Raw genomic sequence first — 27,618 nt, forward strand, 5'->3', positions numbered from 1 at the left:
AGCCAAAATCGCATAAAACAGCCTTGCTTGTGAAATTGCAAACTTGCTTGTAGCACAAAAACTTGATATATAGCAAGATGGAATTTATGATGTATTTGCGTCAGTCATTCAACTTGCACAAGAACTGAAGCACTGGCTAAAACAGAAGAGCTTTATCCATCTGCGATGACAGTAAAGGTAACCTATCATTCAATGACTGAAGATAACGCATAATGCAATGATTTTCTTCACTATAGAACAAACCAGTCAAAGACAATTGGTTCTTTAACAGTTTTTATATATTTTCGATTTTCGATAACCCAAAGTTCTTGTATAATTTACTGAAGCGACGCACCTTAACTCAATTTTTCTGAGTACAAATGCACTTGTCAAACAGTCTTAACAAAACTGGTCTAAATAAATACTTATAATTAGATTTCTTCGTATCCCTTCTATATTTTCTATAGTCTCTTTTAGATTGTATGTTTAAGTTGTAGTTTTACTTAGGTCATTCTAAAACTGTTTTCGCAGGATATATGTCTTGACAGTGATGAATAAAAGTATAAATTGGCTTAGAATGGTAAACATTTGTCTTCATTACTTATCCCTCCATCCTCAGACAGAATTATTTGTCACGATTCTTTTTTCTATTGTGTCCTTGTGATTGGTTGACCTGTTATCATTTACTCCGGAAAATACATTTCACGACATGACATTTATCCGACAATAATGCGCACTTTCTTCGGCTGTTAAACTGTTTGGAAGGTGGACATTTATTGTAGGACGCTTAATTCGAAAAAAATGGAGTTAACTTGTAGTGCAGTATTTGATAATAAGATCTCGTTAAATGAACTTTTCAGGAAGTTAGTTGAAATTGAGAATGGAAATGGGGACAAAAATCCGACCATAGAGCAGACAACAGAAGAAGGTCACCAATTGGTCTTCAATGTAGCGAGAAACTCCCGCACCGGGACATATATGTACCCCCCCCCCCCCCAAAAAAAAAGGCAATGACCATGCATGTCTATGATTTGCAAAGAGAAACCCACAAAATAATTCGAATAATGGTTTTATATGGTGAAGTTAAGATACATTCTTTAAATGGATAAATGAATAGTACGTACCATGCCAAATAACTCCCTTACAAGCATTCGTATTAAGAATGAATTATGAGGTGCAAAATGTATCATAGGAGTAAGATTCTGTCAAAACTTTCACAAACTTCTGTCACATAGTTTAGATCTGTTTAGGAGCTGCAGCGGATTTTGATATCGGATTGAAGGACGAACATGAGAACAATCTGTTACTATTCTCCATCCGCTTCAAAATGAAAGCAGGGTTATATTATGGTAAAAACATACACTTCCATATTATAAATTTAATTCACACCAGTCTTCATATACTTTCTATACAAAGTTGTCAAATACATTTCAATTTATCTATTTGAATATGCATGTAATACTTGCCACTGGACTTTAAGCCAGCAAAAATACTTTTTTTTATCAAAACTAAAGAAAACTAAAGGTTACCTGGGAAACGAATGTAAATTTAGCAAACGATAAAGTGAAGTGAATCAAGCTGTTTCAACTCAGAAAGCCTGGAGATTGTTTGAATTATGAATCTTGATAAAAAAAAATCTAATTTATAGCTCTTGATATGATAAAAACGAACAAGTTGCAAGAATCGATTAACAAATGAATTGGTTCTGATATAATAGTGACGGTGAGTCTTAAATTAAGTTAATTTTGTTTCAACAATTAATTTCTATGATAACGGTTATCATAATTTTATTAACTTAATTCGACATAACGTACATCATATTAATAGTAATCTGTTTCTCGGCTGACTACTATACACTTTGTTTGAGAGAACCGTAATACAAGTTTTAATTAAGTATACCACTTATTTCAGAGCAGGACCGTTACATTTTCATAGACGTTTAAGGGACCACTATTTGTTCATTTTTCTTGAAAATTTTTGTTCATGAGTTTCATTGCTATTAAACTTGGATTTGATGATTTACTAAAAAGAAATGCCCAAATTTGCATGAATATTTGTTCATGAACAAAAACCTAATTTTGGAGCATAAAAAGAAATCTAGATAGAATTTTGAAATAAAATATGAGAAGATAGGTTTAAAAATTTGCTATAAGAAAATAAGTAGAAAAAAGGTGTCATTGATCTTGTTTTCTTATAACTGCGAAACCGTAGCTTATATGTCCTTTTGTTATTTTTTTTTACTATTTACGGATCGATGGTTCGCAAAAAGTCAAAAAATAACATGAGGACCTATGAGCTACGGTTCGCAGCTAGTTTTCTTGCTACAAGTAAAAAATTAAAATTTCCATACGAGTCAGTCTAGTGTAATTATTTTACAAAAAGAGTTATCCCCGTAGATGGCTAATTTGAAAAATTTATTCTAAAAACACAAATCTTTGGTATTTGTTTAAACATTCACTCAGATAATGCAACAAATCACTTAATCTTTCTTTAACTTGTTTTTTTTATTTATTTGGCCTTTCACTTGTTTCGTTTTGCTGTCATTGGCGAGTCTTACATGTATGTTGATCAATTTGCGTCACTTTGTCGTACCTCTGGTGAGCTTTTACAACCACTTACTATAGGTTGATGCCACTGTTGATACTACAAGAAATAGAATTGAACATTTTCTGTAAATTAACAATAATAGAATTGAGAATGAAAATGGTGAATGTCACGATGTCAAATAGACAACAACCCGATCAAAGAGCAGATAACAACCGGAGTCCACCAATGGGTCTTCATTGCAGCGAGAAAATGCCGTACCCGGAGGCGTGCTTCAGCTGGCCCCTAAACAAAAATGTATACTAGTTCAGTGATAATGGACGTCATACTAAACTCCGAAATATATAAAAGAAACTAAAATAAAAAAAAATCATACATGACTAACTAAGGCTAGATCGATGCTCCTGACTTGGAACTGGCGCAAAAATACGGCGAGGTTAAACATGGATTTTTTTGGGAGATCTCAACCCTCCCTGTACATCTAGCCAAAACAAACATACAACAATTCATCAAATGTAAAAATCTTTCAAAACACAAAGGTGTGTACCCAAAGACATAGAGGGATCTACATTTGTACATTGACGTCATTGTATTTTAATCTGCTTTTTAATTTCATAATTAATTTGATCTTTCAATTGTTTTGTTGAGTACCACTAGTGATTCTGTGAGACAGAAAATGTCTCGTCGTCTGGAGTCAGATATATTAGGCATATAATTTTAAGCATCCAAAGCATGTTGTTATGATTCAGAAGTTGTTATGTGATAAAAGGGACATAACCAAATTGGATTTATGTTCCATCTTATTTTTACGCAAAAGGTACTAAACTTAGAGAATTAATTCATGGATTATGTCAAATGACAACTAAAAGCTTTATAAAATCTGCATCCTGAACATTATGGTTGAAACTAGAAACCAAAAAAAATTTAGAAAATTAAGCCTAGTGTGATCTAGTGTTGTGGCCGAAGATTCGAATCTGACATTATACAGATTAGAGTTATCTTTCTTTCACCTAGCTGGCTTTATCACTAATTCTATAGAATGATTATGTTTAATGAAGGTTTTGTCTAAATGCATGTATATATGTTTGTTACTTTTTTCTTTAGTTATTTCTTATAATTTGGATTTGAAATAACTTTAAATCATAATGCATTACTTGTAGAATCATTCATTTACAAACTATCTGCTGTTTTTGTAAAAAAACAAAAACTTATTAATATGGCACCTGTTTGCATTTCATAGTTCAAATATCGACTAATTGAACAATTATATATTAGTTTGTGTTTCATTGACATTACAGACCAGTGTAATATATATAACGTTTTTAAAACACACATGAATGGTTTTACCTTGATGCAACTTCTTTCTGGTGGTGTTTGTTAATGTTGATGTAGAAAAAAGAATTTATTCATTTTTTCCGACTTTGAAAAACAGTATTTTTTAATATTGGTTTATCACAAATTCGGAGAATGTAACTGCCTCCGATGTCGCTAGGTAATTTACGGCTGTGCTTATTCAAAGAAGGTTAATGTTTTATTGAGTAAATTTGTCTTGAGTTTGAATTATTTTGGATAATTGCCGGTTTCACGCGTTTCCAATGAGAATAATGAAGATGTAAATAAAATTTGAAATTTCTACGATTTTTTGCCTGTGTGTCGATCTTTACACTTAAAAAAAATCCGAATCAGATAAAAAGACATGTGGGTACGCCAATGAGACAGCAACCGAACGACACATACATCACAGCACATCCGGAAGTCCAGTCTTTAAATGTGACATAGTTGTGCTACTGTCATTTTACTATGTAAAGTATCATATATTGAGAATGTACAAATTTCTGAATGGAAATTAGTTCATGTTGTAGTCATGTGAATTACAAAATTTTCAAACTGTAATAGTTTCAAAACGGCAATAATAATGAATAATAGAGATGGCCCATTTTGTACACATATCAAGGTGAAACTATTTTGCCATATATCACCCATTTTTCTTTTCATATAAGAATTCAATATCTCATAAAAGGCCAAACTTTAAGCAGATTCTACGTTTTTTTTCTTTCGATTTGAGTTTTAAAAGCTCTAATCACTCGAAAAGGAACTCGATTACCTATCAATATGTTCTTTATCATACTTATTCTCTTTTGATTTATAGTATCAATTTTGAATTCTTATTTTTTAAAATGTCACTTAAGGATGTCACGGTATTATTCTGATGTTTCAGTCTCATGCAGTCTCATTGAAATCTCGTTCTTGAATTATTTCCAAAATATGTGATACAAGTGGAAATAGCAATGAATTTGAAAATTATCATAATCAAACTTAACTCTTTGAAAGAATTGTGTATTTTCAATAAGTAGTTTTTGAGAAATGAAATTTTAAAAATTTATTACTAACAAAGTCAGTCTTTTTAGCTGAAATTTTGAGAGAAATGGGTGAGGGGAACAAAAAATGATTTTACGAGAATCATTTATAACAATGAAGTTGAAATAACATGCAGTTTTACTCGTTAAACAGAGAAAAATCACAAATTTCCCAAATTGACAACATAGTAAATTTTTACACGAAAAAGTATCAAAATATAATAAAACTTTTCTTATATTAACACCTACCTATAGTTTTTTTAGTTGAATTTGTCTAGATTGGTCCACTTCATCATTATTGAGAGTATGAAAAAAAGTTTAATAGTGGAACTGTGATTTTTTTCAAGATAGTAGCCCAAAAATGGGGAAAATTGATGAAAAATGGGAAAATCATCAAAATTAGGTACATTCAAATGGCCGTAGCAAAAAAGAAGCACACCACCATGTTTTTTCTTCACAAATTATTTGTTTACAGTCATATAAACCCAAAAATCAGGTTTAGAAAAAAAGTATAATTCTAGAAATGTTTGGCTCCTCAGAGGTGTACAATGGCATCCTTAAGTACACCCTTAAACTTTGGCAGAGGTAATTATACTACAAAAAAAATCGCATACAGATAATATCAAATAGAAATAATCTCTTTCATTCGTTCAAAACTTAAATGCATGGTTATTGAAACTGCATGTTACAAAAATCTTTAGTTATACACTAAAGAAAACAGAAATTTATATACAAAAAGTCAACTTTCGCAAAGATTTATTGCCTAAGAATAAAATAGAAATTTCGACCATATAAATGAACACTTCACTTTATACGGTCTATTGAAATAATCACGTCAAGGTAAAATGTATATGCGTTGATGGACATTAATGTGTCATATGATATACAAAAAATAAAGGGTATCATGTTTTATTGAACGAATACCGTTTTCTTAACAACCGCATACAATACCTTATAATAGAAATATAACAGTAAAATTGTTAACAGATAGTCCATTTAGTTCAATTTCATTTACCGTGTTATTAAGGTGTTTTTTCATCATAGTATATATAGTTGTGCTTGTCTCTGGGTCATCTCGGGCGGTCAATCGCTGTTTTTATTGTATGGATCCCATACCGTACTAGCGTATTCTGTTATTGGTCTTACAAGTGTTCTATACGATTTCCTAAATACAGAAGTAAATCCGATATTTAGGTTTCGTTTTAGGAAGCCGAGTGTTCTATTGGCTTTGTTTCATACGTTGTTAACATGGTCATCCCATTTCAGTTGGGATGTGAATGTGCAGCCTAGGTATTTGACGCTTTTGACACGTTCTAAAATTTGACCATGTAGCTTGTAGGATGTTGCAATGGTATTGTTTTCCAAGTTGATGGTTAGTGCATAGCGATTTTCTAGGTGGAAGGCCATTTTCATTTGGATTCACATGTTGCTAGCTAGTTTATTTAGATCTTTTTATTTTGTCGTTCGAGTCTGTGTCGCTTGATATTTTAAGGTATGCGATGGTCTCATCTTCAAAACGGCGGATAGTGGCATGTCATTGATGTAGAACAGGAATAGCGAAAGCCTACGGACTGAACCTTTGGGTACCCAAGATTCTACATCAATATGTGATGAGCTCTCTCCATTCACTACTACTGATTGAGTCCGATGTGACAGGAAGCTAGCAATCCACCTATTGACCCTTTCTCTGATTCCACTGTGTTCCTGCACTTATGTTGTTGGTGATGCCATCCACTAAGTTTTTTTTTCGCAAGATCGTTTGGAGCGAAAGCCATGTAGTAATGGGTAGAGAATTTGGTGATGATCTGCATGATTCATGATATGTCTTGTGGTTATGTTCTCAATGAGTTTGCAGCATATACAAGTCAGAGATTTTGGTCGCCGTACTATTCTGGTTAAGTATATCTCCCTCCTTTCTTGAAGACTGGGCATTTCTTCAGTAAGGAATGGTTGTTTGGTTTACCAGAGTGTGTAAGTGAATATATAAAGTATTCTCTCACTACGTAGTGGTACCACTCCACTGCTTTAAGTTTGTTTATGTTTTATGTATGTCAAGAACTGTTTCCTATTACTACACATATTGATTGTTTCTTCTTTAGGTATTACCATGTTCTTAATATAGTTCCAGTTTGCTCGACGGTGTTCTCATTGGACACTTTGCTTGATTACTTTGAAATGGTTTTTGGATCAGCTGCATGTATTTTAGTTTTGTTGGTCAATCTGTCTTGACGATGTATTAACTTCCGTATATTCGGAGTGAGCCAAAGGAGGACCTCTTTCTGTTTTACAGTTTTATGCGGAATATGATTAGTAAAACTCTGGTTAAAATGGATTTGAACATTAACCAGAGTTCCCCTGCTGGTCTTCCATTTGCAGCTTATTCTTCGACCCTATGATGAGTTTCATTCATTTCCTTTTTGATAGTTTCCCCAATTTGCTTGCCTATTGCCTATGTTTCTTGGGTTTTGCATCCTTGCTATAACTCATAGAAGTAGAAGCTTCCCTGACGTATTTTGTAAAAGTAGGAAATAGAAAAAAGATTTTCATTGCATCGGATGCCGCAAAACGATCAAGATATTCTCTTGCTGACAGGAGATGCTAATGTAAAGGAACCAACCATGTAGATGTGAGAAAAAAAAATGACGTTTCGGGTTGCAGCAAGTGTCACCCTGGTTAAGAAAGTAAAACTAGATTAAGTAAATACATATACTTATCTACTTTATGTGTCTATTATAGTTGTTATACTATTAATTTGTAAAACTCAATAAAAGGTTATGATAAATCATTATCCAAAACTAACCCATATGGTCGAAATACATTTATGGTCTAGCCCGTACTACCTAAACCACATGCAAACTTCAAGATTTCAACCCTGTCAGTTAAACAAATACATAGAAAAGTGGCTATTCTAATTTTTAAAAGATCTGTCCTCGTCTATTTTGATAAATGTTTATAAAATTATTTAATACGTCAAATCAACCGTTATAGGCTATAGAGGAGATAAAATTGTCTGTATAAATGTTGCATGGTATCAACTGAAACAGATTTTCATAAATATTTCATTATTTTTTTAAAACTTTATCCCATCTTTGAAATTCGATGATATCCACATTATTGTTTTTGGAAGAATCGATCCTGGTTTAGCTACAGATTGAAATACGGGTTGTTTCAATGCTATATTCCATCCTTAGTAAGGCCTCATGGAGATTAAATAGAAACCGATATATAGTTCCAATCGATCTCCCTCTCTGTAGAACTGTTCTAGTAGAGTATCGATCTGTTGTTCTTCTGTATTCTAGTTGAATGTATAGTAGAGCAATACACAACGAAGGTAAGTTGCGGCGTATAGATGTTTTATTATCATATTTAATTCTAAATAACACATTAATGTGCTAAGATGCATGACAAATTTACACATTATGCAGAAAACTGTATAAAGCAATTTTAAATCGTTATGAATAATTAGTATTGAGGGTATACATATATACAATTAGGAATAAGGGACACAACCCATCGACAACTTCAATTCTTAGATAGATTTTGTTTCCGTTTCATAGTTCCAAGAGAAGGTGCCACATTTACGCTAGTTTTAGATGAAGTAAACACCCAGTACATCAATACTTCTATTATTGAATAACATTTGTAATGGGAAATTTATATTGAATTGATTGATTGATTGATTGATTGGTAATTGCTTACGTTGCATCAGAAGAAAAATGTTATATCGCGGCGATCAATGGATGAACAATCTCCCTTTCTTACAAATGTGTTTAGATAGATATAAGAAGATGTGGTATGAGTGGCAATGAGACAACACTCCATCCAAGACGAGTCACAATTTATAAAAGTAAACCATTTAAGGTCAAACTACGGTCTTCAGCACAGAGCCTTGGCTCACACCGAACAGTATTGGGGCCCTTAATATAGTTATATGCTATATTAAGGGCCCCAAACATACCAAGTGTTAATTTGAACTATTCAAAGTAAAACGGAAAAACTAACGGATCTATTAAAAAAAAAAACACTTACGAACCACATCTACAAATGACAACTTCTGATCATTAGATTTATGACTTACGACAGGTCCAAACACTTACAGTTTGAGTCAAATATGAGTTTGTTTTCTTCATGAAACTTAAAAGCTACATGCATTTGACTCTTTTTAACTAAGTTCAATGAAATTTTCTATAAACTGGGATACAATTCCATAAAATAGTTTTATTATGATATTGAAAACACGAGTACTCATGGAAAAGCATCGACCGAATGTTTAACACGCCATATATTGGTTAAGATTTCAACTCAACCCCGTCTTAATTAGTAAAGTTATCTTTTAGACAAGTCTTGCAGAACACTCGCAAACTCAACTTTAACAGTCACAATTCAAACAGAACGTTGACTTTAACAGTGCTTTTTTTTCAAGGGGACCCCTGGCTACGGGTATGTACGCACATGCACTCTAATAATTAAAGTCCTCGCGGACACTAGTTCCCTGAACAACCTAGTAATAGAAGTAAGTGAGGCATAACGACTTGATATTCGGGTTACAGTAACATATTGGGATATTCATAAGTGAATTGAATAATGTTTTAATGTTGTGAAATAGTACGGTTGACTTCCATTCCATTCATTAACGTTCATGATACTTAATAAATCGAAATCTTATAAATAATAATCTTACTAATAAAAGTTTCTTATGAATCTAGCGTGGGCAGGTATTCATTTCATTTTTTCACGAAAGCATAAATCATTTTCCTGTGTAATTTAGTACTGATTTGAATTTTAATATAAAAAATGCCGTGACATGGAAATTTCACGTAGGACTGTATGCGTTAAAAAGGAGAGAACGTACCAAGGGGATATAAAAAAACATAAAAAGAGAAAAAGAAAGACAAAAAGTGTTTGCCGTTTATATAATGGTAAGACTATACATGTATATCTTTAAAGTTCAATAGAAGTGATCATTTGACCTTTTAGTAAAATGAATTTTATGGCAAGGGTGAAAAATGATTTATTTTTACCGTTGCTTAAAGTCCAGTGGCAAATATTTCATACATGTTAAAGAAAAGAAACAATAGTCATTATTTATAGGTCATTTAACAGACCCGTCAGGTATGAATGTCAAGGTAATTTGTCTGCCCCTGTAAAATGAAGGTATATATTGGATAGGGAGAACTGTGCCTTGCAACATGCCACCTACGAATCCAGGTTTCTTAAAATGGAGAGAGCGTGCAACTCTCTCTATATAAGTCATTGACTCTCACATCCCCATTCTAACCGAACATGGCTGTGCACTTGTGCATCCTGCACAGCCAAATGGACGTCCAACTTTGACAATTGTTCTACTGTCGGTCGTAGAAATTTCAAACTTTTTATTTTATTCAGGGAATTCCAACATCTGAATATTTAAGTTTTAACAAATAACAAGGCATTTCTATAATAAACAAATATATGCCAAGTGACAGTAACTGCGTGTGTTGAGCTAGGTTGAGAACATTTAAGCAAATCGATAGGACGTGTAAGCGGCAAAGTATATAAACCCAAATAGCGTTCTCTTAATGCATGTCGGTGCATATTCGATCAATAAATAGGGGGGGTCAACTAATTATAGTCTTTCCCGGCGATAAAATATCCATTAAAAGTTGTTTTGGTTGTTAATATGTCATCGGAGGCCTCACTTAACCCTTTCGTGTAAATGTTAAAAATTAATGGACATCTTGGAAAAGAAAATACAGTTTATAAGTTGAAATCATCCCTTCGTAAATTTTACGGACGCCATCATGGAATAACCGTTTCACAAATGATATCGGATATGTTCATTACGTCGTAACTACAATCCCCTTCCCTTTCATGAATGTGACCTACCGAATTAGACTATTTACCTGATTTGTTATCATATATTAAAGCAACACGACGGGTTCCACATGTAGAGCAGGATCTGCTTACCCCTCCGGAGCACCTGAGATCACCCCTATAGTTTTTGGTGGGGTTCGTGTTGTTTATTCTTTAGTTTTCTATGTTGTGTCATGTGCACTATTGTTTATCTGTTTACATCTTATTCATTTTTAGCCATGGCGTTGTCAGTTTATTTTAGATTTATGAGTTTGACTGTCCCTTTGGTATCTATCTTTCGTCCCTCTTTTATATCGATGTTTAATTCAATAAACTTTGACTGATACATGTTGTGTTTTCTACAGTTACCAGTCATACACTTATCTGAAACGCATAAATAAAACCCCAACCATGCAAACAAGAATACAAATTGACGCATACATACAATATAGCTGTATACATAATTAATACAACATAACACCCTTGACATCTGGGAAAAAGCATCATACGATATATTATATTACGAAGAGTGTTTATTGAAAGCATATCTATACAGTTATTTATTATTAATTGCATATTAAATATACTAAGATAAATATATATATTGCATATTCTATACCTGGTCTTCCTACTGTTTTGATTCGAACGCCACTGTTGAGTCTTTTGTCACCAGGCAGACGTCTGGCGAACAAAACTATTTTTAAGCGTTGTTTTTCTTTGATTAGTTTTAAATTTTTAAACGTGATAAGCTACAGTATCACTTCATTAAATGAACTTTGCTTATGAGCATGCTGTGTTTTCAAAAAGGGACCAAGAAACATCAGATAGACCTTTATTTACTGATTTGTCTAATTCGTCCCGTTCAATTTTGCACAGGGGTGGCAGGGGTGTCTAAAACCTTCTGTAAACAGTTCAATATGCTACCTATATAAATAAGTCTGAAAATAACACCCAACAATGTTAGAATTAGATTTTTTCTGCTGACAAATTTTTGTCCGTCCCTCGGCGGGATTCGAACTCACACCTTTGATACACTAAAGCACCAATCGATTAGCCTCATGTGCAGCGCTCTGGACCACTCGACCACTTCCGCTATATAAAAATATATCTTCAATAGTCGTAGTGTTACCTTGTCACGGAAGGCGAATCTATAGAGATAGACACAAGACACGTGTTACTGGTAACATCATAGTGAGAGGGTTAGCGCTTTAAAACCAGGTTTAATCCACCATTTTCTACATTTGAAAATGTCTGTACCAAGTCAGGAATATGACAGTTCTTGTCCATTCGTTTTTTATGTGTTTTGTCTTTTGATGTTGCCATGTGATTATGGACTTTCAGTCCGATTAGATTTTCCTCTTAATTCAGTATTTTTGTGAATTTACTTTTGAAGCGTGTGAAGATGTTATATTATTATTTTTCGCACAATGTATTTGTATTTGCCAGGCAGCAATCTAACTCAACAATTATTATATACCGTATGGGTTAACAATGAACAAATATTCATTTTATACAGTCACTAGAAATAAGTATATATATATCATAGGTTTGAACGTAGTTTTCAATTTAGACTCGTTTATATATATATGTATGTACATTGCCGTTGAAAACAAGCAAAGGCAAGCCATAAGTTGAATATATAGGATGTCATCTTGACTTTTATTTTATTCATTATAAAATATTAAATGTTGTAACATTCCCAGTTTACCTGGTGTGATTTTGATTGAGATCTAATGCATTTTACAACAGTGTTCTATTAAAAAAGCACTAAAATGATGATATTTTTTAATTCAAACTTTTTACACGGTTGATTTCCGTCATCATAAATTGTGTATCAAAGCCTTTACAAAACCAAATTTGAGTTTTATTATATATATTTTTTTATTAATTTTTAAGGATACATCTGAAGCGTGAGTACCTCGTCTAGTATGTATATAATCTTGTAAATTTATGTTTAATCATTTTTGTCCAAATTTGAGTTCTGTCTGATTCATTTGTTTGTAACACGAATTGGGCTGGTAAAATACATTTACATATTATATAATTCATATTTCAATACTTAAGTTACAGATATATATATATATATTTTTATAATATGAATTTATCCGGGTGTATGCTGGCAGGCCCATAACTGGTTCAATCTTATATTATATGTTGAAACATTATAAAGACACAATTAAGCTGTCTGTATTTTAAGACTCAATGATGGTGTGGATGGGGGTTACAGAATGTATATGTGGTAAAAAAATAAATAGAATAGAGAATAATGGACCAAAAAGATTACAAATTACAGAATGATGAGGAAATGAAGAATCCTTATTCAGACACTGAACTAGCAATCAGATAATGTATGTACCGTATATGACTCACCAATGTTAAGCAGCAGTGCCACGGTGGTTGTCTATACTAGTTGAATAGTTTGGATTTGTTCAGAAACAATCGAGCCTTCTGTATCATTTCGCTTAACTCCCTTGTATTTGGAGTGTTTCGCGTTGCTTAGTGTGTAGTTTTTCGTGAAATTGTCTTAATGAGATATATTTTGTTTATTTTGTTTTTTCATTTTGTTTTCTTTTACTAGTTTAAACATATTAATTTATAGTGGATTGGGAAACAAGTTTTGCGACTAATATTAATCCCTTTCCACTTTGCGGGTGTGAGTGCTGCCTTGAAGCGGCATTAGCCTGCTCTTTTTCGAAATCTACAAGGGTGTCTTTAACGTGCAAGATATATGATTTTGTTTTGTGATTAGTACACTCTAGTCACTTTAAGAGATAAGCCTAAGTTTACTTATATATAATAGTATACAAAACACCCGTGGTATCTTTTTAATAGATGTTTTCACATTGCTTGAATATCAGAAGTCAATGACCTATATAGTTAGACACAAAGTGGATATCGGAAATAATATTTCGGAGATTAAGAAACCTATAAAACTGCCGTGTATATTTTTTTAATAATGCTATAAACGGGTCTTTACACAGATTTTTTTCTCTGTCAGAACTATACCTTTTTCGTAAAATTTTTTGTAAAATATCGTCTTTAACATACTCGTTTAAATGGTCGATAAATCATTAAATTTTTCATCAAAATTTAATAGCCTAAGAATTCGTTCAAATTTAAATGTCTATCTAAATCCCCTAACTTTAAAAATATCAATAGAAAGAAAAACAAATCATGCAAAAATTTACAATGCATAATTGTTCAATTTTAAAGAAAAAGACGTTACTTGTGTGAACATGAAATTAAAGTTCACATTTAAATCTAGCATATGCATTTGAATTTTTTTTCTTCAACAAAATGGATAGATTGGGTTGAATAGTATTATATATAGGGAAGTAATTTGAAAGGTAGGAATTTATTACTTTTTTAGTGCAAGAAGTACTAGTATAAGTTTATGCATCATTTCATACTGGAATAGGTATCCATGTTTTCTGTGCAGGTAAGTTTTTATTTGAGGCTAGATTCTTTTTCAATAATCAATGATTTTACTATTTTAAATTCAATTTTAATGAATATAGGGTGTTTCAATAAGTAGTAAAGAGATTACCCAGAGCAAGCGGGTGGCATAATTAATTTTAAAGGGTGAACAACTTTTTATATCTACTTTTATTAGAATAAATATTGGTTTTGATAGTCTGAAGTCAGTTACAAAATAAAATTGGATGATGAATAAACAAATATTATTAAATATTTAACCTTTGTATTATCATAAAGATGTCCTTAATCATTATTTGGATGAAACTTAAACAGTATACGTCGGAACGATGTACGTGTATACGTAATTTAGTAGATTATGTTTTAGAAGATCTGTACTGTGCCCTAAATGCTCTTCAGCTTCTGGATTTATTATTCCTTTTTTTTCCTTTTTTTGATTCGAGGGTCAATGATGAGTCTTTTTTAAGACAAAAAAGATCGTATTGAGTACAAAAAATGTATGGTATATATAATGAGTGTATTCCCTTATGGTAAGACAAAACCAGGGGCCGTGTCAACGAAGCTGTCCTAGGACTAAGACATGTCTTAGGATGGTCTTAGGATACGTCTTAGTCCGAAGTCGAGTTAACGAAAGTCTCCTAAAATAAGATATGTCCCAAACTTGGTCCTAAAGTTAGGATATACAAATAGGTGTCTTAGGATAGTCCTAAAGGTTACAATGTCCTAAAACGTAATAAAAACAACAAATATGGCATAAACTCAATACTAAATATACTAATACAATATTAAACTAGCATTAGATAAAATAATTAAAAAAAAATATTGTTTAATGGTTGTTAAAGATTTAATTGTATTATATAAAATTATTTCGTACTGCCTTTTTTGAAGTCTAAACAATACTATCATCATAAGCAACACATATTTTAAATCGATACATGTAATGAAATTGAGGGGACCTAAGGACAAAACTAGTTTATGTAATAAAATTGCAGCACGAATATCACAAAGTTTTGTGACCGTTTACTTTTGTTTTCGTATTAAATTCATTTATATCTTTTATCATATTTAATAAAGTATTTATTAGTATTCCGAAAAAAACTTTAAATTAATTTTACGTTATTTTTTTTCTATATAAGAGTCATCCTTCCTCTTTACATATAGGTTCTAAAATACAATTCAATGAATCTATGTCATACAAATCTCTACATATATTTTCAATTAAATAAATGTGTTAGGATGGTCCTAGGACCATCGTAGTTGGGACAGTCCTAAGACAGCTTTGTTTTACATCCTATGACATGTCTCAGACACGTCCTAAGACCATCCTAAATAATGTCCTAAGACCTATCTTAGGACATATCCGAGGATACTTTCATTGACACGGCCCCAGGGCTTTATGATTGAGTCTAGTAAGATGATTGTCAAGGATTTTCTACCATAGAAAGAGATTACTGTAGCTATATATACGCTGAAACCTTTCGGAATTATTTGGTACCCATAGCTCTTCAACTTCATAATTGGAAAGGCCTTTCTTAACTTTTTTATTCGAGCGGCACTAGTGAGTCTTTTGTAGACGATCTATGTGCATGATGTATCTGGCGTACAGATTTCAACCCAGGTATCTATGATGGGTTCATTGATATTAAATTTTGAAATTGAAACATTAGTGCACGCATAATTATTTTTTTGTGGGAAATGTGTATATATCAAGTTGATGTCCTGCTGGCTTTTTAGGTTTTTTGGACATTCGAATTCCACGAATTTTAACAACGTCAGTAATCTTTACTACATATAAAAATATAACGTTATGTATTAAATGATACTTCTGTAATAGTATAACCATACCCATAAATTACCAACCAGACCATAAATACCTGTAACATTTAAAAGCTATTACGGATGTGAACGATCTTATCTAAACCTCATTCGTACTCACATCTAACGGATAGAATTAAGCCGGAGATTAGCGGATTATACCGAGGATTGCCGAATGATCCAAACCTTTCTTCGGGATAATTATAACAAAATTGAGGATTGCTATTAAAGACAACAACTATCCACCAAAGACAGCAGGACGACGATCTAAACCACCCAATAGCACTGTGTGGGTTTCAACAATGAGCAAAACCAATAACATATATAAAGATATTGAAAGGGACCGGCATGACAAAAAAAAAAGAAGTATTGATTCTTTTTAAAACACGATCCCTAATAAAATGTGAAGACCCAGACAACACACTGCCTTCACCTTCGGTCTTTACTATTTAGTTTTATAACCAGATGCAATTTCTATTGACTAGTTGCAATATTCATAGTAAAAATTTAAATGTCTTTTATTGAGATGCAGTCTGTTGACTTACATTTCACACTATTTACCGTCTCAATACGGATTGACAGAGCTCTGACGGTTTGGTATAGTCAATTATTAAGTAAATCTTTACTCTTCGTATAAAAATAATTGATACAAGTTTCGATAATTGCCCTTGAGGTAAAATATATTGAAATAAATCATTTATGTTTTAAAAGTCTTTCGTATAGAATAAACATCTGGGCAATTGTCTATTATATACTTTTTATACACGGTGTAGACTATACCAGATGGAATACTTAAAGATGTTCCCATGCTGTTGTTAAGTCATTTTTTCAAATTTCATAAATCATGCGCTTTTGTATGAGGTTCTCGTAAGACAACACAATATTGATACAAAAAAACCCATATGCTTCGGCATAAACAAATAATCTTATGTATGGTTTGTCCTACACAATGATATGATGAATGTTTATATTATTGATTTGGTATTGTGTTGGTTATGAAAAGTGACTTGTGTTGGTTATGAAAAGTGACACGAACTGGTCAGAATGACAAATAAAGTCAAATTCTGCTTTGCCGTTCATATACGCATTGCTATTACATTTGTATAAGTGTTGGACTTAATCTTTCACATACTTGTCATTTGGGATAACCGGATTCCAAAATTTAGATCTCACAGGTAGAGTTTGTATGTTCTTTCTTAATTTTAATATAAAAACTGTTGACTATAAAAATATAAATTATGTAGTTGCAACAGCGGATCTAGTTATTTTCAAGAAACGAGTTCCTAACATATGATAAAAAAAAGGGGGTTGTCACCATGTGTCTATATTCAAATGCATTGATCGTCACCAAAGAAAAAATGGGTTTCAATCCCCCCTTCCTGGATCCGCCGCTATAGATAGCTCATTACTTTGGCCGCGTAACTAACACAATACATAAAATAATACAGCATACTTTCAAGAAATTATTTAAATATGGGAGTAGGCATATTATCTAACCATTAACTTTACTTTGTTTAGCCGTGAAGAGAGAGCTTATGCTAAAACCATGGGACAACTAAACTTGTTCGATCAAATACATGACTTAGTAAAAAAAATAAAAATGCACCTGTTTAATTTGTGTACGTTTTCGTCGATAAAATTTATTTTAGTTAATAGCGGATATGTGTTTTTACTTTTGAATTGAACCAACATTTATGTTATTTATTTAAATGTAAACGTAAAATGTCATGTCATGGATGATTTGTCATGTTACACCCTTATGTATAACATACTTTGTACCTGTTCAATTAAATCGCACCTTTTAAATTTATAAGCAATTACGGATATGTTTGATCGAATTTGAACCCTTTTAGATAATCATACCCATCCATTAACCATCCAAGGTGGCGTGCAATTGATATGAATATTCCAATGACTTGATTTTTATTTGAACTATTCTTATAACCTTAGCGTACGAGATTTCTTGTCCCTTGTTGATGCCTTATGTGTTCAAGATCATTAAGAGGATTAAGTAAGAAAGTAAGCGTACGAGATTTCTGAGACTATTCATGAAATATCTATCTGCACATTTAGCAAACATCTATAATAATCAAATAACCCGAGGTCAGTATGACATTTATTGGATGGGATATTGGAACCAGCCCAGATATAAGGTAAAGTGGGAATTTCTTATTGTACTTTTCCCCTTTTGAGCATGATTATTTTCTAAAAATTACTAGTTAATATGTTTAAATAAAAAAAAGGTTAAATTTCTAAAATTCATACTCCCTCGTGCCAAATTTTCGCCATGTTGGTCCTCGTGTATTAATATGCATTACGGTAACCTAAAATATTGTTTAATGTTTGTTAAAGATTTAATTGTATTATAATAAATTATTTCGTGCTGCCTTTTTTGAAGCCTAAACAATACTATCAGCATAAGCAACACTGATATTTTATATAATTCAAATATTGGAAAAAGTTTACTTCTTTTTTTTACCTAATTCTGATCAGAGACATATATGTCTCTGTTCTGATTCGATACATGTAATGAAATCGATTGGACCTAAGGACAAAACTAGTTTATGTACTAAAATTGCAGCCCGAATATCTCAAACTTTTGTGACCATTTACTTTTGTTTTCGTATTAAATTCATGTATATCTTTCATCATATTTAATAACGTATTTATTAGTTTTCCGTAAAAACTAACTTTTATTTTGCGTTTATATAAAATTGTTTTCTATATAAGAGTCATCCTCCCTCTCTATACATATAGGTTATAAAATACAATTTAATCTATGTCATACAAAACTCTACATATATTTTCAATTAAATAAATGTGTTAGGACTGTCCTAAGACAGCTTTGTTTTACATCCTAAGACATGTCTCAGACACGTCCTAAGACCATCCTAAATAATGTCCTAAGACCTATCTTAGGACATATCCTAGGATACTTTCATTGACACGGCCCCTGAAGTCTTACGATCTTGTTAAAGGAATATGCTTGCTTTACTGAACTTAATGGGTGTGTTTTTAGTTCCATAGGAAAACAAATTATAAAATGAAAAGATAAAACTATGTTCTCATTTATTTTGTTTTATAATTCGAACGGATACCAATAAAACAAGGGAGTACATAAATTTTACTACTGAACGGATACCTGACCGGCATTATTGACAATAGTGAACTATTAAAAACGCGGCAACCATAATTTAAAATGTCTTGAGCAGTGAAATGTCACTTTGAAGTTTCATATACCCTACATTTATTATTTGCTCCTTAACGCTATTTTTAAAATCGCTAAAATGTCCTCATTTGTTTTTTCCGTCCAATCTGGATTGACAAATTTCGTTAGTCTTATAAATCCGTTATTTTCTTAGCGTTGATGGTAATCTTTAACGTGATAAAATATGACATGAATGCAAAGGCATTTTATAATTGTTTCACACAATATAATGGATCGAGCATTCATCTTCCGCATTCATACAATAATTTCTTAAAATTCGGTCAAATTTATTAAAATTTCCGCATCGAATATGTAATTGTTGTCAACTTTTGCATACTGATAATCTAGATATACATGTAAATATGTGTATATGTAAGCATGTGCTAATGTCCGCCAACACGTGGATATTTTAACATTTTACAACATGTAAGGAAATAGTTCTTTCCTCTTTTTTTTATGAAAAGCGAAAAATTATGTAAAAAACTCATGAAAGTGTCGCCAAAGAAATTATGTAGTTAAAGATATACATCGTATTGGGTAACCATCATTTAAATGTAAAAAAATCATTCAAAAAATTATAATGATATAGTAATTACTAAGAATAGAATGTAATAACAATAGGTAAGATATTCGGTTACCGACGACATTTACCGTTCAAAATTTTATCTAAAATGTCATTCGTAAAATGTGCAAATGTTATCTAATATCAAATGCAGCCACAAAGGAAATAATTCATGTGAAAAATAAACCATCCTCAAACATGTATCATTTTCCATATATAGAATTACAAAGCTAGTGCATGTATGTACGAATAGCGTTGTGTTTTTTTAGAGTCATAAAAATAAGAGAAAGATAAGATCAACTGTATTTTCTAAACGAATGAAATGATTTAAAGGGAGAAGTGAGCCTATTGTTAGAGGATGACATTTCGTGTTTTTTATTTCAAATGAAAATCATATCTCAAATAGCCAACAATATGTTCAGAAATTTAATAGTCACAAGACTTGTACGTTTTAAATGTCTGCTGTATCTTCCAATCTCCTTATCTCCACTTGCACATGGTCATGTATGTCCGGCAGTTTACAACCATTTGCTTTAAGGACGTTTGTTTTTATGATGTATAGATACACATACACGTCCAAACGGAAGGTTAACCAATGCCATTTATCTGGATGTGAGAAGCTCGATAGCAAATCCTTAAAATAACTATTTTAGGGTTCATAGGTGATCTTTTACAGAGTTAAATTTCTGTCACCATTAAGCATATTTTGAATTTACAGTTAAATTCCAAAGGAGAAGAATTATTTAGGACCAACAGTTGGGCTTCACCTAATCTGTCCCAGTCAATGGGATAATTTAGGTCGTCAATCAATGGCCAGGACCACACTGTTTTGAATATGATTCTATTAAGAAGCAATTATGTACTGATATATCAATGAAATATAAGTTATACTTGGCAAGTTTGATTAATATACTATAATATATCAAATAACACAATTGGGAATGGGAACGGGGAATGTGTCAAAATGACAGCAACCTGGCCATAAAGCAGATTACATCCTAATGCCACCAATGTGTCTTCAACTCAGCGAGAAAATCACGCACCCGGATATGGACTTCAATTGGGTCCTTAAAAATCATATACTAGTTCAGCGACCGAAACGTTTGTTAAATAATAAATTCATGAGGGTCACTATAAACAAGTGTAGTTTAACCATGTTAACAGGACAGACATTCCTATCTAAACTTTTCATAGTCGTGTAATTTAAGTTTGTTGAAATCTTTGTATTTTGCGTCAAAGATTGTCAAATAAACCGTTTTTAAACCATCTAATAATATATATTTATAGTAATCTCTGTATAATTGTAACGATTTGTGAGAAAGTAAAAGCAATGAATTCACCGTTAGAAAGAAAAAGTGTACAGTATATATACCCCAGACAATGTCATAATTGTGATAACAAAGTTGGGGTTAATCGTTTGGACTAAAAACTTAATCAATTAGTTAATTCATGGATGTATTCAATATAATTTTATGGTCCTTTCATGGTTTATTAAAACAGTAGCCTTGAGCTCAAATATTTGTTAAAATGTATTTGACCCATTTTCCTTCATTCTTCAGTTTGAAGAATTTAAAAATGAGTTTAAAATTATAAAAGTAGCATGTTTATTTTGTAAGTGCTAAAACTTATATAAAAGAACAATATGGTTTATGATCCTTAAATTTACGGTTGTAAAATTTGTTAAACTGTTATAGTGTGTCTCGCGCTGTCTGTGTAACAAACAGCAAGTAAAGGAATCATTTCTAATATTTACAATTCTTAACGCTAATTTTTACTAAAAAAATCTGTCATTTCTACATCATCTTCTCATTTTTATACACAAATGAAAAATACACATTAATTTGTTGGTAACTTTGTGTCTTTTCTCTTTTATTTTGTATTTTTGACCATTTCCTTGAAAGAAAAGGAGAAAAGGAAGTGTTTTACAAGTGCCAGATTGCTCAGAGCGACATGGCAAACTGTCAGAGGGCGGACAATGAACACCGCACTGAGACACGGCAACGCCGGGTCAAATTATTTGGACTAGGTCAAAACTTGGTCTAATTAGGGAAAATTTTAAAATTTCACGCTGAGCATTTCTTTATATAAACAGTCCTAGCTATTGACAGAGATTATTTAAACAAAGATAAATGGTGACAATTTGTGACGGATTATAAATAACACCGGAATTAAACCCCCGTAATATTTACACACACATACATGTATATTGATCATGTGACCGCCAAATTGTTTTAAATATAACTTATTAGAGTGAACATTTATTTTGTAAAGAAACACTAATTGATTGTGTATGGCGAAACATTTAATTATAACGGTAAGTCAAAGTATACACGCATTGTGTTTACATTGTTTATATCAGATTTCAATTTGTTCTTGAATTTTGTAGTATGGCAAATATACTAAACAATTTATGATAAACTTGTCTATAAAGGGGATGTAAAGCGTTGTCACTATGTACTTTATATCTTTTATCTAAACATTCTTGTTTAAAATGGATAATTTATTCACATTTTATTTTATTTTATTTTAACTCATACATGTGGGGAAATGTGGACGGGCAATGTATTACGGGATCCAGGATTTAGAAAAATTAAGGCTTGAAACATCCAGAATGTTCGTATTATCACCTAAAATACTCATAATTCTACTCTAGATTTTAACATGTTTGTTTGGGAAGTAAATACAGTAATCATATCAGAAATCTAGATGTAGGCTCATGATGTAGGGTATGAATATCAAACATAACATATAACCGGACAGTACTATACCTAAACTTCACTTAAAAAGATCACACAAAAGCCTATATATAAAAAAAAGAAAAGGATTAGTGTCCAACGGATAAAAATGTCATCGTTATGTAACATATATAAATAATTAAGCACAAAGCAAGGTAAAAGGTGGGATACACGGAATAACAAGTTGTTGCTATAGCAATTATATTGTCTGAATTTGCTTTATTTCTATTTCAAATTTGTCCAAAATCTTCCGGGTTATACATACACTAATGCAGTAAACCTATTTAGAAGTTAGACTCGTTTCTTTACCTTGCATTTCAAAATTCGAACTGTCACGGTCAGAAATGTCCATTTAGTGTAGAAGCCCAGAACAACTTTCACGAGATTGTGTTTAAAAAAGGCAGAAATCTTGGACTGTGGACATAGAAATTTGTAACTGATTTTTTTCTAAACATTATGATAGACAAGTCATTTTTGTTTAATAAAGCACGGTCACATATAGAGTGGTATAAATCTGAATGTTTCTGAACGTATTCATAATTGACACCGAATGTATACGTTCAGCAATTACATTGTCTTTGCTGTTAATCCTTCCTTGTCTGAAATCTTGATCAAACCTCCACTTTGGGTCAGTACCGAATGTCGAGCAGTAAGTCAGGATCTCAGGTCACATGTACTTCATCTATGCACACATATATAGTTACAAGATTATACCTATATCAAATCTGAGACTACTATAACACATGTGTTATAGTAGTCTCAGATCAAATACACATAGTTTATGCATTCTGTTATCTTATTTCGAAAAAGAAAGGGTCCTACTTGATCCCATTTTACATCTCAATTGTTTCTGTTTTATATTTGAATAATTACATTAGATGTATGTTAAAATCTTTAGAATACGTTATTCTGATTGGCTACACTGAAATCTCGCGTTATTCCTTAACCAACTTCATTACACAATAAAATGTATCATTCATGATGACACGAGGTTCCCCGAAAAAGTGCACAGGTAAATTAAATAAAAACTTGATAAAAATCGTGTTTTTATGATCCTAGCTAAAAAAATGTTATTACAGGTATTGAATGCTTCTTTTTGTAATTTCATAGGGTTGTAAAAGCGTTAACTGTGCGCACATTTTTAGAATGAAGCGCTTATACAAAATGTACTTATGTCAACGCTTTTACACCCCAATGAAGTTACAAAAAGAAGCATTCAATTCTTAAAATACGATTGAGGAAAAGTAAACCAACCACGGTCTTTTTTTTGTACGAAATGCAGAGGTTGATTTTTCTCTGATTACAAATTCTCTAAGACTTTATTACCAGTAACTGATTGTTATATTAGTTGAATATATATATGTTGTAATTTGTATTTTGTTTGTCACAATGAATTTGAATAATATACTATGCTTTCCAACTATAAAGATTATGTGTATTATGTCATTTATTTTCAATAAAGATGTATTATTGTTAACTTTTAACAGGATTCGTGAGTGGATTCTTTGAGTGATATGGTATGAAAAGACGTGGTTTGGTGAAGCAGTTACTGCTGTTTTGTCTTGTTGGATTCGTTGTTACGTCAGTTTATAACTCAATAGTGTCTCAAGTGAACGAATTAAACGTTGAAGTGACGACAAAATTAAAGACTAAACGGATATTGAATTTTATACCAAGTATTCGAACATCACCAAAAAGCAAGTTTAAAATTAATTGTCGAAAAATTATTGAAAGGGATAAAGATGAAATTGACAGAGCGACTGCTTTGATGCGAGTAAGTCCACCTCCCCGTTTACAAAATGGAGATTATATTAACGCCACTCAAGACTGTGTTCATTTCCGGAAGTCGTTTCGATATGACAATTATCCGGTGACCAATGATGAACGAGAATTTCCAATAGCTTTTAGTATCATCACATATCAAGATATCGACCAAACAGAACGTCTACTCCGTGCAATATATCGCCCACAAAACTTATACTGTATCCATGCGGATGCAAGTTCTGCCGATTCGCTCCACCGAGCACTGGCGGGAATTGCCGACTGCTTCGGTAACGTGTTCATAGTTTCTAAAAAGGAAGATATTATTTATAACCACATGTCTCGTTTAAAAGCAGATTTAAATTGCATGTCTGATATTCTTTCAATGCCACAAAAATGGAAATATTTTATTAATCTACCACATCAACAATTTCCATTAAAAACGAATTTGGAACTGGTAAAAATACTTAAAACTTACAATGGTGCTAATGATATTGAAGGAATTATAACTCATGGGAGAATGATGTCAAGCAGATTCGAATTTAGTCACAAATACATAAACGGTTCTTGGAAGCGGATTGGTAAAAGAACTAGCAAACTGCCACTCAACGCAAGCATCGTGAAGGGCAGTGCTTATGGTGTATTTAGCCGAGAATTTGTTCAATATACAATCACAGATAAAAGAGCGAAGGATGTTTTAAAATTTATGGAAGATGTAAAAAGTCCAGACGAATATTACTGGGCTACTTTGAACCATAATGAAGTTTTGAAAGCTCCTGGTCGATACTCAGGTATAATTTTTACACCACGTTTAAAAATATCATTTAAGTCGAATTCAATTTCTTCTTGCATTTCATTGATCGAGATGCTTGTAATCGACATATGTTTTGTAGAGAATACAATAATGTTGGTCGTATGCTAAATGGGATAAGGGAGACAACTTTAAGTCAGTAATGTGTTTAATATAGCATATTTCATTAATGATTTGTTGAAAATTATGTAACTACTTCTTTACTTAGAATTAAAAAATAAGAAGGTGTGGCATGATTATCACTGAAACAACTCACCACCAGAGACTAAATAACGTTAATAGGTTAATCACTCCAGTTCACCAAACGACCTCAACAATAGGCAAACGAATATACCACATATAGTTAGCTTCGAACAAATTTATAAAAAATGATAAACATATTAACATTGATTTTTTTTGATTAATCTCCCTTTACCGAAGTAATCTTATGAATAGTACCATCGAAACAACACTTTGCTCTTCTAATGAAATAGCACTGCGTCCTTTTCGACCTTTCAGGAACATTAATACGAAACCACGTGACAGCGAGGAATGTATAGATAGTTTAGATATGTAGAAACATAACCAGGTGTCAATTTCAATTTCAAGGCAATTATTAATTAAAAAAACCCAAACCCAGCATACTTTTGAAAAAGGTACTAAGATTTCCGTGGGTCAATCTTTTAATGGTTCACTAATTGAACTAATGCTACTACAGCACAGAAAAGTTTTTTTTCAAATCAAGAACACATATGTATGTCGAAAACATCAACATTGAAAGTCATTGAGAACAAAAAAGACAAAATTAAACAGCACTGCTACTCATATGTAGTTTTCACTGGTCACATACGTTACATTGATTGCTGGTTGGTTGCTTTATGCATATTCAGAGAAATTTCACAATAAATACAATAGGTAAGTCTTGTCATAATAGAGGCCATTTGGGATGATGGTCGGGAAAATTTGGACTGCTACTGGAAAATGAGGGTATATTGAATAGGGATAGAAATTTTGCATTACAACAGGCCACCTACGAACCCTTCAAAGAGTTGTTGCAAGGGATCTGAACGTGCAAAGAAAGTGGCACCCTCTACACACGAGAAATCGATTTAACGTCTCCATTCTGACCGGGAGAAAACCAAGTGACCATATTTCTATTCCCCAGTCATCCTTGGGGGTACACATGCATTACATGTAAAATATTGTAACCAGAGAGCATTAATTTCATTACAAAATTTCTTTTTCTCCAACGGGACTCGAACCCAGGACCTCTGGGTTACTAGGCAGTGCGTTTACCGACTGAGCTAAACTGAAGTACTTTTTCTCAGCTTTACCGATTACGTCTGAATTAGTATCTACCACATTTACTAAGGATAGCAATTCCGTCACATTATACGGTATACAATATAAAAAGGAAGATGTGGTATGATTGCCAATGAGACCTCTCTCTACAAGAGACCAAAATGACACAGACGTAAACAATTATAAGTCACCGTACGTCCTTGTTTATATTTTTTCAAATATCTTTTTACAGGTAATCCAGAAAAGAAACCTTGGCTAGCTGTTTATGCTTCGTGGGGAGGCCGTGATAAGTGTCATGGCAAATATGTTCGTGGTGTGTGCATATTTGGTGTTGGCGATCTCAACGAACTTGTCTCTAAAAAGGAACTTTTTGCGAACAAATTTTATCCAGATTTTCAGTATTTAGCTTTAGATTGTCTTGAAGAATATATATACAACAAAACCTTTAGTCATTTACCTTTTGAAACATTTTACTATAAACAGTTACCATTTATACGCAAGCAATAAGAGTTTTACTTGTTGCAATCTCAATGTGGGTTTCAAATGTTTTTAAAATGTACACTGTTTTGTTATTAATTAAGTCTTTTTTATTTGAATAAAAACAGATTTATCAGGGACCAATGTTACATAATATTTCGCTGTCACCAGTTTGGGTGCTACAGTTTTGTTAAAATAAGCGCAAATCAGCGCTAATGTATTATTGACCTACGAGAAGATAGACCAACCTCATTTAAATCAGTAAAAAAGTGGCGTGATAATTTTCAACAGCAACGTTAATTAATAAACAACATTTATCAGTTCAGAGAACCCCCCCCCCCCCCCCCCCCCCCAGCTGTTGGCGTACATTTTTCTTTTGGACGATTACCAGGTATACCTTTTCTTACTAATATTTCTCAGCAAAGTTTTAGAAAATGTAGTAAGTTTCGCTGACTTTGTAAATGTTGGTCACATCCTGCGAAATCTTATATGGTACAACGAGCATCTATTAGAAACGCCACATCATTTCTGTATGTATGTGCCGGTCCCAAGTCAGAAGCCTGTAATTCGGTGGTCGTCGTTTGTTTATGTGTTACATATTTATTTTTCTTCATTTCTTTGTTCATAAATTAGGCCGTTAGTTTTCTCGTTTGAATTGTTTTACAGTTGTCATTTCGGGGCCTTTTATAGCTGACTATGCGGTATGGTCTTTGCTCATTGTTTAAGGCTGGACCGGTGACCTATAGTTGTTAATTTCTGTATCATTTGGTCTTGTGTGGATAATTGTATCAATAGATGTTGGTAATTAATAATCAAACCAC

General features: G+C 32.3%; 1 protein-coding gene across 4 annotated transcripts; it reads left to right on the forward strand.

The window, feature by feature from the left end:
• Positions 1–8,153: 8,153 nt before the first annotated feature.
• Positions 8,154–26,937, forward strand: LOC134725167 (beta-1,3-galactosyl-O-glycosyl-glycoprotein beta-1,6-N-acetylglucosaminyltransferase-like). Of its 4 annotated transcripts, none has more exons than XM_063588774.1 (3): positions 8,154–8,211; positions 23,955–25,019; positions 26,553–26,937. In XM_063588774.1, the coding sequence occupies exons 2-3, from the start codon at positions 23,987–23,989 to the stop codon at positions 26,825–26,827; spliced, it is 1,308 nt and encodes a 435-aa protein (XP_063444844.1). In that variant the 5' UTR covers positions 8,154–8,211; positions 23,955–23,986; the 3' UTR covers positions 26,828–26,937. The 4 variants fall into 4 exon arrangements, with proteins under 4 accessions (XP_063444844.1, XP_063444842.1, XP_063444843.1 ...); XM_063588772.1 differs by lacking the exon at positions 8,154–8,211 and adding an exon at positions 13,897–14,059; XM_063588773.1 differs by lacking the exon at positions 8,154–8,211 and adding an exon at positions 14,029–14,151.
• The last annotated feature ends 681 nt before the right edge of the window (positions 26,938–27,618 follow it).

Source organism: Mytilus trossulus, chromosome 7, assembly GCF_036588685.1.
Source record: "Mytilus trossulus isolate FHL-02 chromosome 7, PNRI_Mtr1.1.1.hap1, whole genome shotgun sequence".
NCBI lineage: Eukaryota > Metazoa > Mollusca > Bivalvia > Mytilida > Mytilidae > Mytilus > Mytilus trossulus.

Excerpts from the sequence above, each read along its gene's own strand:
- LOC134725167 (XM_063588774.1), top strand. The coding sequence starts at position 23,987 with ATGAAAAGACGTGGTTTGGTGAAGCAGTTACTGCTGTTTTGTCTTGTT. Across the intron at positions 25,020-26,552 it reads AGCTCCTGGTCGATACTCAG|GTAATCCAGAAAAGAAACCT; the intron begins GTATAATTTTTA and ends ATCTTTTTACAG.